The following is a 20,899-nucleotide window of genomic DNA, read 5'->3' on the forward strand; positions in this document are numbered from 1 at the left end:
ATGCTATGCTATAGGACCACAAAGGAAGGGACACCATTAACCTAGTCTGGGAACATGAAGAATTTTCAAGAATTGGAACACTGAAGTGACATTTAAAGACAAGGAGAGGTTAGGTAAAAGATGGGAATAGTGTACCCCCAAACAATAGGGTGTTTGAAAGTATGGAGATTAAAAATAAGTGATGTAATTTTAAAAATGAAAATAAGTATCTGGAGTGTAGAATGTATCTGGAATGTGAGGTAGTGACAAAAGATGACGGTTGGAAATGTAGGCAAGGTTCAGATCACAAGGGATCTCGCATGCCACGTGAAGATAAAGAACTTGGATTTTGTATAATAAAGCCAGTGTTGAATCAAGAGAAGGTTGAGATTTGAATTTTAGAAAGCATATTCTGAGTGTTGTAGAGTAGACAAAATTGGAAAGATTGTAGTAATTCTAGAATAGAAGCCCTTATTCAGTGTTTCAGAACCAAATGAGCAGAAACAGTTCAGGTAATTATTTAGGACCTATTGGCCATGGAGGGTGAGAAATAAAGAGAATTCTAGGACAATTCCTTGATGGGAACTATGGATAATGGCTTAGGGGGGAAAATCACACACTAAATTTTGGACATACTCAATTTGAGATATGTATGGAAAATCCCAGTGGAGATATTTGATAGTTTACTGGGAATCTGGAGTTTAGGGGAGGGCTTTCGACTGAGCACTCTATTATTTGAGGGTCCTCAAAATGTAGATTTTAGTTGAAACTGTAGTTATGAATGAGATCACTAATTCAGAGCGGTATGATAGGAGAGCCAAGGACAGAATCATAGGACACACACTGACATTTAAGGATCAGGAGAAAGACTAGAAGTCCATGAAATAGAGCAATCAGTTGTGACCAGAGAAGTAGAAGAAAAACCAGGTGAATGCTTTCAAGAAACCAAGAGAGGAGAGAGTTATAAGGTGGAGGAATAGAGCAGAAACCAGATAAATATGGATTAAGGAAAATAGACAAAAAGTCAGAAAAGGAAGATACCCATTGCAGATCTTAATACCCTTTCAAAAAGCTCAGTTCTCAAAATAAAGGATATATGGCAGAAACAGGGATGAGGAGTAAAAGAGAGTTACTTGTTTGAATTTAAAAAAATTTTTTTAACATTTATTGTTGAGGGACAGAGCACAAGCAGGGGAGAGCCAGAGAGGGAGGGAGACATAGAATCTGAAGCAGGCTCCAGGCTCTGAGCTCTCAGCACAGAGCCTGACACAGGGCTCAAACCCGCGAACTGCAAGATCATGACCTGAGCCAAAGTTGGATGCTTAACTGACTGAGCCACCCAGGTTCCCCCTGAATTTTTAAGATCATAAAGATTTAAGCATGTTTAATTGCTCAAAGGAAAGACCCAGTGGAGAAGCAGAGGCAGAGGAAACAATAGAATCATAGGAGGGGTGGAGGGGATGACTGCAGTTAAGAGGTTGGGGGAGTGGGATTCAGGAAACAAATAGTGTTTAGTAAAGGATAGGAGTATCTTCCTCAGATGGGGAGAAATTTAAAGATGCATACTGGTGTAGACGTGTGGATGGAGAGGAGCAGGGAAGTGAAGTTTGGTCTGAAGGCCTCCATTTTCTCTGTAATTGGACACAAAGTTGATTTACTGAGTAAGAGATAAAGTGAGTGACGGTTCAAGAAAGGGGACCATTTGAAATTTCTACTGAGAAGCATGGGAGACAGAATGTTTAATAGGATTGCTGCGAAGTGCCAATGACCAACTACATTGGGGACCATGAATTTGTAGTAGCACAGAGCCATTTTGATGATTTTATACTTAGCACCCAAGTTTAGAAGCTAATTCATCCAAGAATTGCAGTTTTCCCTTATAGGTAGAATAAAACAAAAGGGCAAAACAATTTAGAATGTTGTTTAGAAAGTAGGTGAATGATGGAATACTTTAAAAGTATAAGAAGCAAAGGTATCCGGAAGGGAGTTGATAAGGAGGGGTTGTCTAGGTTTTTAATACAGTTGAAGAATAGATGGAGTAATGGGAGTGGAACTGAAAGGTTAGGAGGTTTTAATCATTGAGTGAGAGATTGGAGTTCAGGATTTCAGAGGTGGAGCAGTAATTATGGTCAAGGCTGAGGAGTTGAAGTGGAGTGGAACTCAAACTTCTCAGTTCTTATGTTTTAGGTAGATCATTCTGCATGGACACTGATGGTGAGATTTAGCATGGAGAAGGCCTGCAAGCCAGGAGCTGGAGTTGCATGTGAGAAACGACTAGAAGTTTAGAAGATGGCAGGGACAAGGATAAACTATCTAGAAGGCATGAGCCTCAAAGGAGAAGGTATCTTTTTCTTCATTGGAGTGATGAAATTGGAAATGGTAATGCAAAGCAACACTTAAGACTAAAGCCTTCTCTGCTAAGAGTAGTGGTGTGTGGAAAAATGCACAGCATCTATTTTGAAAAAAGGGTTTGAAAAGTATTATCCTTCAGGATAACTAAGATTTAATTAAGATAAAGAGATGAAGACAGCATTACTGTGAAGATCTAAAGTATGTGTGTGTGTGTGTGTGTGTGTGTGTGTGTGTGTGTGTGTGTGTGTGTGTTGGGGGAAGAGGGATGAGTTAAAAAAATAATGAGGCACCTGGGTGGCTCAGTCATTTAAGTGACCAACTTCGGCCCAGTTCATGATCTGGTGGTTTGTGGGTTTGAGCCCCACATCAGGGTCTCTGCTGTCAGTCCAGAGCCTGCTTTGGATCTTCTGTCCCCCTCTCCTTTTGCCCCTCCCCCATTCTCTCTCTCTCTCTCAAAAATAAATATTTTTTTAAAATGATGGGATTTCTGGAGGCTTAAATGAAAAGGATTGAGAAGGAGGAGAACAGCCAGAGATGGCATGGTGTAAGAGAAATACTGAGAAAAAGTCAGAAATGTAAATGACAGGAGAGACTTTATTTGGATAGTTGCCAGTAATGGCAATGATCAGAAGCACAGGCCTCTGAATGATTCTTTGTAGTAAAGTTGTTCAGTTGGCATAGGCTGCATGTACCCCAGTTGGTGTTGGCGGCCTTGTAGGGCTAGCTAATACTTTTGTAGCCTTTGCTTAGAGTTGGGGAATAGGAGTTAGTTGATTTCTAGGATTCCTTACCCAGTAGTAGAAAAAGTGTATCTGTTCTTCCCCTATCCCTGGTCAATACTATTCCTGGTTTGTTTTTCCAACTTCCTAAATTAAAACTTGCTTTATACATTTTTTTAGTTGCCATACATTAAATCTGAATGAAAATAACTTGTGAATGTTATTGATTACTATATAGATGTGTGTGCTTCATGCCAAAATTTGGGTTAAAGGAAATGTTTCAACAGAATAGTTGGTCAAATGAATATTACCAATTCAAGTTTCCTAGTGTTGGAAACTTGGTGATTTGAGATTATTTTGTAGCTCTTTATTCTAGCTAATCCTCATTTTTAGCCATCTCAGTTATTGACCATTCACATTACATTTGCATATATTTATATTCTGCTTTTTTCCTATCATAAATATAGGAGAGTAGGAAAAATAGTCTGAAAATAAGGAGGAAAAATATATTAGAAGAATATCCTAGAAAAGCAGGAATAATTGGCTAAAGATGAATTAGAAATAAAAAGAAAAACTTTTTTTTGTTTATTTATTTTGAGAGAAGTATACATGCATGAGTGGGGGAGGGGCAGAGAGCAAGTGAGCAGACTTTGCTTGCGCTCAATCTCCCAAACAGAATGGTGAGATCATGACCTGAGATGAGATCAGGTCAGATGCTTAATTGAGCCATCCGGGCTCCCCAAAAGAAAAAAATTTAAAAGCCTGAAAATAGATGGGAATGCTGTAAAATGACTTAGGAATTAAAGTAGCTGAGAAAAAAATATATATATATTTTTTATTAGAGGGTGTGTGCAAGTGGAGAAGGGCAGAGAGACAGAAAATCTTAAATAGGCTCCATGCTCAGGGCAGAACCTGATGTGGGGCTTTATCCCATAACCCTGGGATCTTGACCTGCAACGAAATCAAGAGTCAGGTATTCAACGGACTGAGCCACCCAGGAGCCCCAAGAATATTAATTTTTGATGACAAAAAATTTTTTTAACTCTTTGACCAGTAGGGTCAATAATTAACCCCCTGTTAGGCCAAATTCTATTTGGTTGGCTTTCTTTTGCCTGGTCAGATCACCTGCTACAACTCCTCTCTCCTTCTACAAAGAGCACATGCCTTTTTCCTCTTATGCCTTTCTACATGCCTTTCCTTATTTACTGATATATTAAAATATATTCTTTTGAAACTTCATTTTCTAATTTCAGCATTGTGTTGTTAGAACAACACTGATCTAAAGTTTTCATCTGCTTTCATCTGTGATGGCATTTCTTTATCTTTGAACCTGTACATTCCTTAGAATGTATCCCAGCTCGTCTTGACATGTAAAAGTATGCCTTGAGTTGAAAAAGTTGAAGAGCATAGGTCTATAGATGACTTACCCATGAGCAGTTTTTTAGATAAATAAAGGCACTTTGGCTCTTGGGGGTAATACTTCAGTGTGAATTGCAGTGGAGCGTTCACAGTGTGCATGAAAATACGTAGTAACACTGGTGACTGGTTGAATTGGGGGGATGGGGCTGGTCTCCCAGTTGGGTTTTTAGGAAGTTCTGCAGTTTGAATAGAATTCAGCCAGGAGTGGAACTTCGTTGTTGATTATTAGAAAGCATATATAATCTAGAATGCAACATCTTAAAGACTGTTTTCCTGAATAGAGTGATAAAGAATTTTTCTTGGCCTGATGAGAAAAATGTGATCCCATCTTGATCTCAGAAATTTGTGTTTGAGATATTTAAGCTTTTCCTTTTTGTAATGTCCCAGAGCACCTTGTGATTTATTTAGCAATCAGTTATTAAAATCTGCAGTTCTTAAACAATTAGTTTACTGATTAGGGGCAAGTTTGGTCTGTTTAGTCTATGGCTAGAGAAAAACATACTTTAACAGAGATTTTTATTTTATTAGACTCTGGACATACTATATTTGAGGGAACAAAATGTGTTTTAATGCTTTGTTCTAAATGTGGTAAAAAGTAATGGGAATAAATGTGTTCTAATGAAGAGCAAGTAAAGAAGTTCCAATTTTGTTTTATTAAGTATCAAAGAAAGCAAGAGGGATTGGTGATTTCAAAGTCTTTTAGAATTGGTTGACATCCCTCTGCCTAGTTCTTATCCCACTTCCAGAGTATTGAGTTAGTCCTGTTTTGTTTTGTTTTGTTTTTCCCCAGTAAGATAGAACATGGTTACTAATTATTCTTTCTCAGGTAATTGATATAATTCTAACCCAGGCTCCTGTTTTTAGTTTTTTTTGTTTAAGTTGAAATGTAAAGAAGCAATTAGTCCTATACATTTCCAGGCTTCTGTATAATAATTGATAATTACAGTGATGACTCTGAAACATCAAGAAAATACTATATGGTGTATGCCCAAATATAAAGTGAGTTTTTTCCAAAACAATTTTTATTTCAGAAAAGAGGGAGCTGCCTTACATTTGAGACTATATACAGACTCTTACTATAAATTCTCTTGCTTTGTTTTGAGAAACAAAGTACTATTTGGTAAAGAGTGTAAAACTACTTCAAGCTGATTTTGAATGTTTAATGAGGCCACTTGTTGGAGTCAGTGAAAAGGAATCAAATAAATTTAGCAGATATGTAGTAATTTTTCCAAAGTATAGAACCTCAAAATTGTGCTAGATACTGTTGAAAATAGACCTTTTAGTTTCCCATTCTGTTTCCCAATAGCAGTTTTAGAGTACAGTTGGTAATGTATATGGGAACTGTGGCTTAGGATTAATTTGCAGTGATAACATTTTATGTGTATTCAATAAGTGATATATCAAACAACTTAAATGAAAGTGAAGATTAGCCTTTGAAAAAAGTGTTAGATGACTTAAAAACGCCTCCAGTGATAAGGAATGCATTACATACATTTGATGTCAAAGATGCGCATAAAGATTTTGAATGAAGATGTTTTGTAAAACATAGGTAGGAGAAAAAGCAGTATTTCAAAATTACCATTTATTAATACTGTTTTAAATCTATGTGTGCAGCGTGCCTGGTTGGCTGAGTCGGTTAAACGTCCAACTCTTGATTTGGGCTCAGGTCATGATCTCATGGTTCGAGATTGAGCCCTGCATCATCGGTGCTGTCAGCACAGAACCTGCTTGGATTTCTTTTTCTCCTTCTTCCTCTGCCCCTCTCCCCCCTCTCAAAAATAAATAAACACTAGGGAAAAAAAATCTATATTTGCATCTAAATGAATTTAAATTTTATAAATATTTGTTTTATCTGTATATCTAAAAGTTTCAGAAAATTTTTTTTAATGTTTATTTATTTTTGAGAGACAGAGAGAGAGAGAGAGAGAGAGAGAGAGAGAGAGAGTGCAAGGGGGGGGAGGGGCAGAGAAAGAGGGAACCACAGAATCTGAAGCAGGCTCCAGGCTCTGAGCTGTCACCACAGAACCTGACGTGGGGCTCTAACTCATGAACATGACCTGAGCTGAAGTTGGATGCCCAACCAACTAAAGCCACCCAGGCGCCCCTAAGGTTTTTTGTTTTTTGTTTTTGTTTATTTGTTTGTTTTTTAAGAGGAACTAGCTGTTTTTTTTAAATGTTTGAGAGAGAGAGAAAGAGAGCAAGTGGAGGAAGGGCAGAGGGAGGGAGAGAGAGAATCCCAAGTACGTTCCTCGCTGTCAGTGCAGAGCCTGTCGTGGGGTTCAATCTTACGACTGTGAGATCAAGACCTGAGCTGAAATCAAGAGTTGGATGTTTAACTGACTGAGCTACCCAGGTGACCCTAGCTCTTTTTTTTTTTTTTAATGTTTATTTATTTTTGAGAGAGAGAGACAGGCAGAGAGAGCGGGGAAGAGAGAGAATCCCAGACAGGCTCCATGCAGCCAGCACAGAGCTCGACGTGGGTGAACTGTGAGATCATGACCTGAGCCAGAATTAAGAGTTGAATGCTCAACCAACTGAGCACCCAGGTATCCCTGGAGAGTTTCTTTTCAAGTTGGGCAGAAAACATTGTTTTTAACTTCCTTATTATAAACATGGTATGTCACTTTATATTTGGGATTTCTTTCTATTCAGGTTTAAGTTACATTTATTGTGCTTCCTTAAGGTGAAGAGTGTATGTTTTGAGAATTCTGCCAAAAATTGTTACGGCTTAAAGAAAACTTTAGTTATCCTGAAAGAACTTTTAATTTTGAGGCAATTCATTTCTCTAATAAGTCTCAACAAAGAACATGCTATTATATATAGATTAATAAAAAGTATAATTTGATTACTTTTTTAAAAAACCTTTTAAAAAATTAATACCTCTATCCAATAAACACTCTAGCTTTTCAAGTTTTACTTTTGTTTATCTAGATCCATTAATTAGTATTTATGTTAATATATTAATGGTGATTTATTTTTTATTAATTAAAAAAAATTGCAGCTGTACCTTTTCCCCCAACACATCGCTTGACATCTGAAGAAGTATTTGATATGGATGGGATACCCAGGGTTGATGTTCTGAAGAATCACTTAGTAAAAGAAGGTCGGGTAGATGAAGAAATTGCACTTAGAATTATCAATGAGGGTGCTGCCATCCTTCGGAGAGAGAAAACCATGATAGAAGTAGAGGCTCCAATTACAGGTATACTTATTTATGTTTTGGATATTGTTTTTTTGATTATACCATTATTTGGTTGCTTGGATATAGGGCTGCTTATTCTTCAGCGTATGGTATACTAAATTAATATTACATGGACATTATCTTGAATTTCCAAATTATTTTTTGTAATTTTTTTTTATTTTTGCCTGTTTTTAGTGAATAAGCATGATCCTAAGTAACCTGAGTGCAGAAGTTGGTCTAATATGTTTTTTGTGAAGGTTTCATCAGTTGTGTTGGCCATAATCCAATTTGATTCAACAAATTCTTATTTACTTTGCTTTCAATTATTAGGGGAAAATACCTCAGTGTCAACATAGCAGTCAATAGAAAGTGTTGCGTTAGAATGGAGATTTTAACTGCCACCATTATAATTTTGTAATCTTAAAACATAAGCTTGGCTTCCTGAAGAGGAACTTTATAAATTTAGGTGAAAATTTTGTCACTAACTACAAATTTCATTATTTTTGTTAACTCTTGTTCTAGATCTTGAGCACATGAACACTTGGGTACATCATCCCTATTAGGACTCTTCATAGACTCTGACTTCCTTCTGAGACATTTCTTGATAGAATTTACATTATCTCTTATGTGAAAGAAATTAGAATTTAAGTAAAATTTGTTATTTCAGAGTTTTTTTTCATATCTAATAATCTTCTTGTTTCAGTGTGTGGTGACATCCATGGCCAATTTTTTGATCTGATGAAACTTTTTGAAGTAGGAGGATCACCTGCTAATACACGATACCTTTTTCTTGGTGATTATGTGGACAGAGGTTATTTTAGTATAGAGGTAATAATCATAATACTGTCATTTGATTTGCTTTTAAGTGTTACCATAGATGATTTCCATTAATTCCTAGTAAAATAAGTTCCTTAAAGTACCTATATTGGGTTCTTTTTAATACCTCTGCATATTCTGAAGTTTTTAGGTGAAACTACTATTTATTCTCTTCCACCTTTCAAACTATTCTGTTTTCTTTGTATTACTATGTTTATGAAATTATAATTGCTGTTTTTCCCAGTGGAAATTATGTGCAAACTGAGGGTTCTTTATTGTTCTGTTATCTAGTGGCCCTAAGGAGCTAGTGCTATTTATCTCTTTTGCCCCTAAAGGCATTAATTACCCCATGTGAAAAAAGATTAATTGAATTTTCTCTGATTAAATAAAACATACTATAATGCTTTTATTGCTTAAACCGTAGTGCTTCTATCCCACCTTCTATAGCTATTAAGACCCGAGTCTTTTGTGTATTCTGAAAGTATTCATTTCTTTTAAAAAACTTAAGAGGCATTAAAATGACCTATTGATCATTACTTAACAGTACATGGTTCTTTTTGCTCCTTTTATTTCTCTAATTATATAAATAAAATAAGGTAAATATAGAACAATCTGCCGTTTCTAATATATGCATCTCTCTTCTTTTTTAATTGAAAATGTGGCCATATTATAATGTTGTTCTGTAACTTGCTTTTTTCATATATCTCTATACTGTGATGTCTTTCCAGGTCAGTATATATAAATTTATAATATTTTTAATAGCTGCATTATATTCTGTTGAATAAACAAACCACAATTAATTTCATCGATTTCTTATTGTTAGACACTTACGGTGTTCTCAGTTTTTTGTCACTACAAATGATACCTCAGTGAACCAGGTTTTATATATATGTATATATATATATCTTTGCACACTTGCTAAATTATTTCTGTGGGGCAGATTCTTGGAGGTAAAATTGTTGGATAAAAGCTCTACTAATATATACTTATGTTGAGCATTTACTATGTTCCAAGCATATTGTAAGCACATAACACACACTGATTAATTGAATCCTCACAACAACAATATGAAATAAGTAGTGTTACTTTATCCATTTTATGGATGAGGAACCTGAGGCCGTGCCCAAGGACACATTGTTAGTAAGCAGTACAGCCAGCCTTATTCCAAGCCTGTACTCTTTCTTAACCACCTCTCCCAGTAGACAATTAAAGCTTTACCTGGTGCATTTCCATGCTGGTTCCTGTTGTTTATATCCCCTTCTCCAGTATTTTTAACCTCCTTTCTGAGGTATGCTAGGATTCATAGTGAGGAAGGAGTTCAGGGCCCTGGCCACCCAAATTCCCTAAGGAATTTTGTTACTCCCCCCTGAGTTGTTCTTCCTTTATTCATAGTTTCTTCATCAGTCGCCTTAAACTTCCCCCACAGTTGCAAGGAAATCAGAAAATGGCCCTTCTTAACAAAAAGACTGGGGGCTTTGGAAAAACAAAATGAACAATTTTAGGAAGCTTATTGGGAACTAAGCATATTGGTGTGTATGTCCTTGTATTAGAATGTTTTGTAGCTGACTCTTTTAACATATTTTACTGTTACAAAAGGAAAATAATAAAGAAAGCAAAAAAGACAGAGTTTAATAAGTATTTCCCTGGCTTAATTTGTTTTTTCCTTGTGAATAAAATGAAGGTGTGAATAGTTATAGATTTTATACCTTAACTTGTTAAAAATAAAGTTTGTTTTTCTTCTTGTGTATAATTATATTTCCATATGAAATGTCTTTCCTTTTTTTTTTTTTTTTTAACCAAATAAATAAAATGTGAGTCTCTTGTGTTAAATATATTTAGAGGGGTGCCTGGCTGGTTCAGTCAGTAGAGCATGTGACTCTTGATCACAGGGTTGTGATAAGAGACCTCACGTTGGGTATAGATATTGCTTAAAAATAAAACCTAAATAAATAAATAAATCTACTTAGAGAAAAGCATCTGCTTTACTGCTTATTTTAATATTCTTCTTTTTTAAATTATACTTTCTTTGAATCAGTTTAGATAATAAGCCCCTACCTTATGTAAGGCAACAAGTATAACCAACAAAATAAACATAAAAAATGGGTATTGCCTTCGTAAGACAGCATGGCATAATGATTAAGATCAGAAGATCAGATTCCTATCTCTTAAAAGTTTTTGTAATTTCAGACAAGTTACTTGAGCTCTTTGCTTCAGTCTCCTCATTTATAAAATAGAGATAATATTATTTACTTCATAGAGTTGTTTGAGGAACAAATGAGGGGTATTAAATATATTGTGCTTGATACATTGTAAGTACTCAATAAATGGTAGATGCTGTTATTTTTGACACTGTTATTATTTTATTTATTGATATACCTAAGAAGGAAACCAATCTGCTGATTGTTTTTACAACAAATAGTCTATAAATCTAAAGTAATTAAATAGATTGACTCATTCATTCAACAGATATTTATTATTCTTTTGCTGTTTGGTAGGTACTTTTCTAGGAGTGGAGGATGAGTGTGAATAAGATGACAAAGTTCCTGATTTCATAGAGCTTATATTTTAGTAAAGGACAAAGAGAAAAAGATAGTAAAGAATAACAGAGATTGTAAGGACAATAGGGTTAGAGGAAAAGGAACAAAGATCAAACAACTTAAACAAAAAGATAAGTTAAATTCACTTAAAACATTTTCTTTTGCAGTGTGTCTTATATTTATGGGTCCTGAAGATTCTTTACCCAAGCACATTATTTCTTCTGAGAGGCAATCATGAATGCAGACACCTTACTGAATATTTTACCTTTAAGCAGGAATGTGAGTATTGCCATGAGAAATACTTTCACTTCCTCAGTAATCTTTTGGAGTGAGGTAGTAGGAGTTTGGAAAATTTACAGTGCAACATTAAGAACAGATTTTGTGTCCCAACACATAAAGCTTTAAGAATGATTGTCAGGAGCTCTCTAGTGGTTAATGGTGTTTCATTCAGACATTTTCATTTCAGTATTTCCTGTTAAGTTTGCCTTTATAGATATATGAAACAGTTTTGAGTTTTGTACATAGTTTTAATGTTTAAGTGATTTTTTTTAACAGGAAGACTAAAACTAAAAGGAAAAAAATTGTTTTTGCATTAGAGACTTTTGTCCCCCAATATTGAAGCTCTCTCATGAAGCTTCTTAAATTATTCATGCTGTCATCATTGCAGATTGTTTCAAACACACTGTTAATGAATTGAAATTCTTAACCTACAATGTTTACCCCATTTCTCTCTTAAATTATTGTGGCAATGGCAGTCTATAATAGCCAGAAGCAACAATATGATATAGGGCAGTATTTGACCTTTTTTCACATCTCTTAACTGGGTGCTTATTAAGTTAATATTCATGACTATAGTAAGTCTTAGAGTTAAGTTCTAAGAGTAGAAGTAATTTCAGAATTATGGAGACTCATGATCCAGTAAAGATCATATTACTAGAGACTTTCAGTAAAAGAAGAAAAATATAGTGGTAAGTAATGGCAGAGGGGGCAAAGTCAGATAACTTCAAAGATCAGGTAGGTAACCTAAATGAATAGGTTATGAATAATAACATAATAAAAATAATAAAATAATGCAAATAAATAATGAAATAATAATAAATAAATGAATAAAGATGAGACCTGGAAAGTGCATTGACCAAAAGCAATCAGTTTAAAAATTTTATTGAACCACAGTGCTGGAAAACAGATCTGTTAGCAACCTACCAGTTTAGATGGTTGCTGGATATAGATTTTCTCATATTTGAATGTTACAGTGTTAAAAATGGAAAAAAGAATTAAGTTCTTTTTTTCCTTTAGATAATCAACAAACCACCCACCAAAACTCCAGCAAAAATGTAAAATATCCAAGAATTTAAATATATAAAGGAGCAAAGGGATCTCTGTAAAACTAAATTAACAGTTGGATTTGGTGGAGTTTTTTTCTCTTGTGTTATTTTGGCTTCATGCTTCACTGCCCATTTTAACCATTGTAGACTAGAGGAGCCCCTCTGTTTCTCCAATATATGAATAAGTTATCTTTTCTTTCTTTTTTTTTTTTTTTTTTGAATTGGATGGACCTTGAGTTTTGTTGTGATGATGTAGTCATCTTCCCTGTAACAACAAAGTAGTCACTGACTCTTACAATAAAATAAAGTATTAAAACTATTTTAGCTTTAAGTATAAGTCTAATTTAGCTTTACCTGGCCTATAAAATAGGTAAAAGGTTGGGCTGTTTTTAGAAATTTGACTTATTTATTTTAAGTAATATTTTATGGTGATCTACTGCATACCCAAAGTAAATTTAGAGACTGCAAATATTTTGTCTTCATAAGACCAATACCACTGCTTATTTTATTGATCCTCATACAGCAAGATGCTTTCCTTTTTAGAAAAAAATTGTATACAGTAAAATTCACTCTTTGTAGTGTTTAGTTCTGAGTTTTGACAAGTGCATAGAACTGCCTACCACCATAGTCATGATAAAGAAAAATTTCATCATCCCATAAATTCCTTTTTGCTGTCTTTTTATAGTTACCTCTTTACTCACTGGTGGCCACTTAGCTGTTATCTGTGTCTATAATTTTCTTTCCTTGGTTTCAATAGTCAATTATAGATAGGTAGGTAGGTAGGTCGGTCGATTGATCGATAGATTAATCTTCAAAATGATCAACTAGTATTGTAATTTTCAATTATTTTTTCTTCTAGGTAAAATTAAATATTCAGAAAGAGTCTATGAAGCTTGTATGGAAGCTTTTGATAGCCTGCCTCTTGCTGCACTTTTAAATCAACAATTTCTTTGTGTTCATGGTGGACTTTCACCAGAAATACACACACTGGATGATATTAGGAGAGTGAGTACATATTGTAGTTCCAAGGTTGGTTCCTATTGATAGTACTTTGTTGGGTAGAGAGTAGAAATTTTAAACTTCTCTTCACTGCCAAGATTAGGTAATGGTAAAAATTATCATACTGATATTTTAAGGAAATATTCTCTAACCATTTCAGAACGATGTAGTATGGACAGTATTCAAAGTTGGTACCACTTTACTGTGTCCATTCTATTCTCACTTTTGACAAGTTATTCTTTTCTTTGTTTCTTTCTTTTCTTTCTTTCACAGTTAGATAGATTCAAAGAGCCACCTGCATTTGGACCAATGTGTGACTTGCTATGGTCCGATCCTTCTGAAGATTTTGGAAATGAAAAATCACAGGAACATTTTAGTCACAATACAGTTCGAGGATGTTCTTATTTTTATAAGTAAGGAAAAATATCCAAGATTAAACACATTTGAGTTGTTAAAATAGCATATATTTCATATAGAAAACCATTATTTTACTTAATTTACTTTTTTCCCCCACAGCTATCCAGCAGTGTGTGAATTTTTGCAAAACAATAATTTGTTATCGATTATTAGAGCTCATGAAGCTCAAGATGCAGGGTAAGAATTCTGTTTCCCTGACCCAAATTAACACCTTATGTACAAATCAAACTTAGTAACTCATAATTGATGCTTTACGATGCATATTAAGCTATTTGTTTTACAGCTATAGAATGTACAGAAAAAGTCAAACTACAGGGTTCCCTTCATTAATAACAATTTTTTCGGCACCTAATTACTTAGATGTCTACAATAATAAAGGTAAGATGTTGTTGATAAAAAAATTGTTAAGCAACTTAGCTTTTTTATTGACTTATTTTTTGAAAATAATGGAAAAGAGGCATTGTTTGAAACTGTAACTATCCAAATCTCATCATAAAAAAGTATAAGATATAAGGGAGGGGAGAGAATAAGAAATAAAAATCCAAAATGTGAAACTTACCATCTGTAATCATTCCACAACTTGTCAGTCATAAAAGCTATCTTATCAAAGAATGCTCTGAATTAAGTCAAAAAATCAAACATGATTTTCTCAAACTCCCCTTTCTTAAATCTTTCCCCTTATAATCAAGAGAATGTTTTCTTGTTTGCATAAAGCTCCTTCTGCTGCTTTGACCATTTCATGTATTTGCACTATATAGTTAATTTAGTTTATCATGTTTCTTGTTTTATTTCACTGATCTAGGTTCTGTTTGTCTTTCTTCCTCCCTGCTTTTACCTCTATCTACAGTCTTATCATTGCCCCATGAAGATTTGTAGTTGAACCTTCTTTGATTAATTCATTCTGACCTCCATTTCAGAGACATATTCTTCCTTTCTTTTAACTATTCTTTTTTCCTTTTTTTTGTCTTTTTTCTTTATCTTCTGTTCCACTAGTTTTCATTCCTTCTCCTTCTGTCCATATTTGATCTGTCTATAATAATTGGGTTTCATTTAACTTTGAACATAGCTTATTGACAGATAATACTTAGGATCTTAATCTAGTTAAGTGTGTGCCAAAGACGTTAAAGATGAGCTTGGGTATGTTTACGTAGTTCACATTTTCAGAAGGGGAAGTTAAGAAGCCAGCTTCTATTCTGTCTTGATATGTCTGGAATTCAGTTGACTATGCCATAGTTTCTAGGGTCACTGGAACAGATGTGCCAGGAGGAAAGAACAGAAGGATAAAGACTTTTTGAAAGTATTAGAGACGTAATGAGGTCATTGCTAAATATGGGTCATAGAGGACTAGAATAAGAGGATTTTTTTTTTTTTTTTTGTTATTGGAGATGATGGTTAAAAGATTAAAACATTTGCCTGAGATCAAATGGTAGCATGCTATAAGTTTGATACAGAATATGCTACAAAAACTTAATACTATATTAATTACCAAAACAACCATGCCATGGACTGAGTTGCTAATCTTCAGAAGTTGGTATCTGTGTAGTCTCTAAGGAGTATGCCAGTGCTAAAATGGCCTTTTAAATTGTAGTTTAGTTTACAAACTTCAGAATTTCTGAGGAAGTTATCTAATGATGTGTGGCTTCACTTTTGAAGAAAATGGTATCTAAGTTTTGACTCAGTTCTCAAGAACAGAATAGAGTGCTACGTTTAACTTTGTACCGGCGCTCTGCTACCTCAACTGTGACCTCCCCTTATCAGCATTATAAGACCTAGTGTTCAGTGCTCAGTTGATTACTCTCTTATTGGTTGTCCTCTGTCAGTTTGACTTAGGGGGTAAAGGGATTACTTTTCTGAGTATTCAGAAAAGAAACTCAAACCATCGAATCTGTCTTGTCAAAATCAGATGTCTCTTAGTAGTGATTAGTCTGTACATAGTGTTAATGATTTGAGTGCTTACATGGTATGGGTATGTTTGTAATGTTTCATTCCATCTATAAGGCAATTTTCTAGATTCTTGCTCTCTCTTTCTCTCTCACTCTCTTGTTTTGTTTTAAAGCTGAAAACTTGGTATCGGCCCCTAATTTCTGAGGCTAAATTTTAAATACTTTTATTTCCTAAGGGAAACAAACACATTACTTGTGACTTTGTATTAGCCAGAATCCCACATCTTGGAATTTAACATTTGCATTTTCATGCTTTTCATTAAAATGGAAAAAAAGTAATCACATAATTATTATATCTACAACACATTTTATACTTTTATATACTTTCATGTGAAATACATTCTCTGATCGTAAAATCAACTTCTGAGATAGGCAGGGTGGACATAATAGTCCTATTTTATGAATGAGAAATAGGGTAGTTAAATAATTTTCCAAGCATTACGAAGATAGTATGTGCTATAGCTTAGATTAGAATCTAGCCCATATAACCCAGTGTTCCATAAAATAATATAACCAGTGTCTGAAATCTATGTAGTTAATTTAAGATATTATTTCTTTTAACATATTGAAACATTAGATACCTTAAATTGAGATGAGTATGTTACTTTTTGGTTATTTGGTTATAATATTTTTAATGGAATTTTTTCTAAATGAAGTAAAATATTTCTTTGTGGTAGTTTCACTTGATTTCCCATATAAATGAAATAAATACATTTATATAATCATAAAAACTGCTTTTTTTCTGGCTTTTGTTTTGTTTTGTTTTTTGCTTTATTACCATTTAGCTATCTTTTTCAGGTTGCCTGCAACTAAAAAGATCCTCTTAAAATTCCTTCAACTTATACGAACTTTTAAACCTAGAAAATTGCTCATTGCCGTTCTGTGTTTCCTCTAAAAATTGAGTTTTCACAATTTTGGATTTAAAGTGCATGTTCTTCATTAAATTATAAAGTGAAACAAACATTCTAGAAATCTGGGAATTTCATTAAAAATAACTGTAGATCTGACTATGCTTTATATAAAAGTGTGTTAAAAACAAAAGTGTGTTATTACTAAAAAATTAGTTCCTATCTCCCTCTACTAGTCCTTATTCAACTCACCCCTTGATTCCCTACCCCCTTAAAACAATATTTTTTTGCTTTTATGTGTTTTAGACTTTTGGAGCTAAAGACAAATTGTTACATTCACATTCAAACTTCTCTTTCAGCTGCTGTATTAAAGTATGAAAATAATGTGATGAATATTCGACAATTTAACTGTTCTCCACATCCTTACTGGTTGCCCAATTTTATGGATGTCTTCACATGGTCTTTACCATTTGTTGGAGAAAAAGGTATGATTCTTTTTTTTTTTTTTTTAATGTTTTATTACTGTTACATTTACTCCAGTTTACTATTGCAGGCACATACTTACTAAAGGAAACTGAAGTCTAGTTTCACTGTGGGTTCAGCTCTACTTGTGTCAGTGGGTGTGGATATGAGAGCCTCAAAGATATTTTGGTTAGCTGTTTATAGCCCCCGTGTGAGGGTGTCTGGGGGACTAGGAGAAGACTTATAAATAGCCTGATGTTGTCTTCAGCTGTTGGGTTTTACTTTCTGCTTTTCTTTAGCTTAAATCTTTTATAAGGCATGGAGGGATAGCTTTGCTTTGGAATGGACACTTTTGCATATTTTAACACCACTTTTGGGGGATGTCAGAGTATTTTATGGGAGAATTTAAGAGCCCTAGTTTTGGGCAATGTTAGTTATATGTTAGCAGTTCTGTATACCCTGAGAAGAATGATAAAGAGAAATTCAGGTTCAAACCTAATATTTGTTTTCCTGTATAAAAATATGTATACAAATATAGTCGTGATGCTTTCTGATAATTTCCATTAATAACATATTAGTTTATGCTTATTAGGCTTTTTAAGAGAACATAATGCTATTTAAGATTTTTTTTTCTGTTTTTTTTTCCTAGTTGTATAGAATTCTTAGGATTTCCTTACTTTATCACATTCTTTTCTATTTAGTGTTAATTTTTCCACAAGGCAATGCCTCAGTTACCATAAGTGGAAAATAAGAGTATGAGAGTACAGATATGATTGTAAAACATTTTGTTCTATATCCCTCTCTATTTTTTCTCACCTCTTCCATGTTACAAAATGTTCCTTTCTGTTTGACATATGATATTTCTGCCAACGCAATTTTGGGTTCTAAAATACAGAGTTAATACTTAAACTGTGTACGTTAAACAGACTTTTTGAAGATTGCCTTCAGTCTTCATCAGTTACTCAGTAGGTCAACAAGTTAATATGGAGATAGAATTACCCACTTTAGCATTTGAGAAGGGGGCCAGTAAAAGGCTTAGGTGCAAGGGATGCATTACACTTACAACCTTCTATCTTTGGTGGATGAGAAATAGTTCAATCATAGCATCATCAGGCTGAAGGGAATTTAAGAATTCATATTGCTCATTCTCCTGCCCTTAGGCTAGACTTCAACTCAACTGTTTTAATGTAATATGAGTGGGGTTGGGGGGCTGGAAAGAAAGGGAAGGATAAGGTAGGAGGAAAATAGACATTTCATGGATTCTGATTTGATTCTCTAATGCCTCTGCAATAAGGAAATACGGTACTTCATTATATCTAGTCTAAATATTTGTGTTTTGAGAAAAGAAATAGGGATAATAGCTTTTCTCAACTAATGCACCTATCAAAAACCAGGGCATCAGAGAATTTTAAAACTAATAGTTAACTTCATAATCATGTAGTCTAATTCCTTTTGAGAGATGAGAAAATTTAATCTAGTTTCTGGGGATCTGTCATAAGTAAAAATGGAGAATCAGGTTTCTATCAGTGTTACTACATTTGAAGTTTGCTACGAAGTAATCTTTTGTTCTTTTTTTGCCACTTTAAATCATCTTATAAAGATAAGGAAGTATTCAAACCTTTTGACCATTCCTCCCCCCGCCCCCGTGAATCTTCTCCAAATTATTCATATCTTTCTAAAAATGTGAAGCTTAGATTTGAACATTATATGCAAATAGAATCCTAGCTAATGTTGAGCACAGTAAGATTTTTTCAAACTCTTTGCATATTTTTCCTTTTTTTTTTTTAATTTTTTTTTTTTAACGTTTATTTATTTTTGAGACAGAGAGAGACAGAGCATGAACGGGGGAGGGGCAGAGAGAGAGGGAGACAGAATCGGAAGCAGGCTCCAGGCTCTGAGCATCAGCCCACAGCCCAACGTGGGGCTCGAACTCACGGACCGCAAGATCATGACCTGAGCTGAAGTCGGACGCTTAACCGACTGAGCCACCCAGGCGCCCCTATTTTTCCATTTAATACATGTTAGCTATTTAGATAGCCTATTTGATTCTAATGAAAATTTTCTTTTGTAAATAACAGCAAATGGTGGCTCACTTGTTCCACTTTGAAAAAGCCAATTTGACTCTGATGTAATCTCTGAGAAGCAACTAACCTAAGCCAGAGGCTTCCTTGGAGGCTGATTGAATCCTAAAGTTAGATGAAATCTGTGTTTTTAACCTTTTGGGGCTTTTTATTTCTTAAAAAGAAAAATCCTATGTTGGAAAGTTTCCAACATATACAAAGGTATAATGAATAATATGATGAGTTGCTATGTACCAATTGCTCAGCTTCAATAATTTGATCCAGTTATCAAACCATGGCCAATGTTGTATCATTTATATACCCATCCACTACTCCCCACCCAATACATTAATTATTTTGGATCATATATCAGCCATTTTTTTATAGCTATAAATATTTTAGAATGAATCTGTAAAAGATAAGGACTCTTGCTTATTATTAAAGTAACTACACAAACACATTTATTAATTTCTTAAACCCTTTTGAGAATCTGGTGAAATTTATGGACTTTGCCTCAGAAAAATATATGTACGTTTGTACATAAACATAACATTTTCAGGATGCTTCTATATCTGAAGTAAATTGGTAACTCCTTTCAGGTTTACTGCCCCCAATTTAAGAACCTCTGTTCTAGAGGGTCCAATAAAGTGCAATCTCCCATAGAAGGTCATACATGTAATATTTATTCATTTACTAGATTTTTTTGGAAAGTCTGTTTTATTCCCGTTACTAAGGATACAAAAATACAAGTAAGACATAGGCCTTTGCAGATTAACAGAGAATTTAAGATACATGAATAATGATAACAAAATGTAAGTGTTCCTAGAGAAGTCTAGTTTTATAGGAATTAAGAGGAGGGGGTAGATTATATTTGTTAGAGGGGTTAAAGTAGCATTTGAACCAGGGCTTGTAGAATGGTGGAATTGGAATTGTAGATATGGGCAGAAGAATTCTAGGTAACAGAATTTCCCTGAGTCAGAAAGCAAGAGAGCATAAGGCCACTGACAAATGTTGAGGGGTTCAGGCTGATTTGCAGTTAAGATGTATGAAGGTCAGTAGTAGTAGAAAAAGAATGAGAAGTTAAGTTAGGGCTAGATGATGAGGATTTTGATCACCACACAGAGAATTTGGAACTTTGATAAATGGTGGGCAGCAGCTGAAACAGAGTATTGACCATGATAGTCATTTAGAAAAATTGGTGAAATGGCCTGGAAGACTAGAAGTTGGGAGACCTGTTTTATGAAGCTCCATCAAGAGTCAAGTGGAACTATAATAAAGCCCTGGTAGCATTAGGAATAGAGAGCAGGGGAGAACTGCAAGAATTATAGAAGTACGATGAGTTAAGACTTAACAAGATTGCATGTTGCAGGCGAGGGAATGGTTGAAGATGACTTAGATGTTTGATCTGGTAATGATATTACCATTAACACTCTGTGATGAAAACCTGTTATTTTAGCAACCCCTCACTCTAGTTATAGCTACTCTTGATCTTCATTGGGATTGCTAGGCCTTTGACTGTGTCATTTTCTTATAAGTCAGATCACTCCTTGCCTCTCTTCCTTCTTAATGCACCTTCATACTCCTTTCTCTCTCTTTTTGCTATTCATTTATCTTGCAAATCTTAGCCCCAGTAAATCCAACCATCCATTTTCTCCATTCTTATAGCCAGGGTATAGAACACTGCTGGAGATATTTACACAGCCTTATGAAGTGGTACCACTCTTTGATTGCTAGGCATTGGTTGGGTTCTCGATAGTACCTAAATATTTTTTGTGTCACTAATCTGCTTCCTTTCCCTTTTCCGTTAGGAAATATTATCAATTTAATTTTTTTTTTTCTCTT

General features: G+C 34.4%; 1 protein-coding gene across 7 annotated transcripts in view; it reads left to right on the forward strand.

Annotated features, from left to right (window-relative positions):
• Positions 1-20,899, forward strand: part of PPP3CB (protein phosphatase 3 catalytic subunit beta) — a 59,041-nt gene that overhangs the window by 7,423 nt on the left and 30,719 nt on the right. For all 7 annotated transcript variants that reach the window (XM_078434411.2, XM_060642421.2, XM_060642417.2 and 4 more), the window contains exons 2-9: positions 7,471-7,671; positions 8,354-8,478; positions 11,171-11,282; positions 13,188-13,333; positions 13,601-13,740; positions 13,844-13,921; positions 14,028-14,122; positions 16,895-17,020. In XM_078434411.2, coding sequence (XP_078290537.1) covers positions 7,471-7,671; positions 8,354-8,478; positions 11,171-11,282; positions 13,188-13,333; positions 13,601-13,740; positions 13,844-13,921; positions 14,028-14,122; positions 16,895-17,020 — 1,023 coding nt within the window. The remainder of the gene's footprint in view (positions 1-7,470; positions 7,672-8,353; positions 8,479-11,170; positions 11,283-13,187; positions 13,334-13,600; positions 13,741-13,843; positions 13,922-14,027; positions 14,123-16,894; positions 17,021-20,899) is intronic.

This window comes from Panthera onca, chromosome D2, assembly GCF_046562875.1.
Source record: "Panthera onca isolate mPanOnc1 chromosome D2, mPanOnc1 haplotype 2, whole genome shotgun sequence".
Lineage (NCBI taxonomy): Eukaryota > Metazoa > Chordata > Mammalia > Carnivora > Felidae > Panthera > Panthera onca.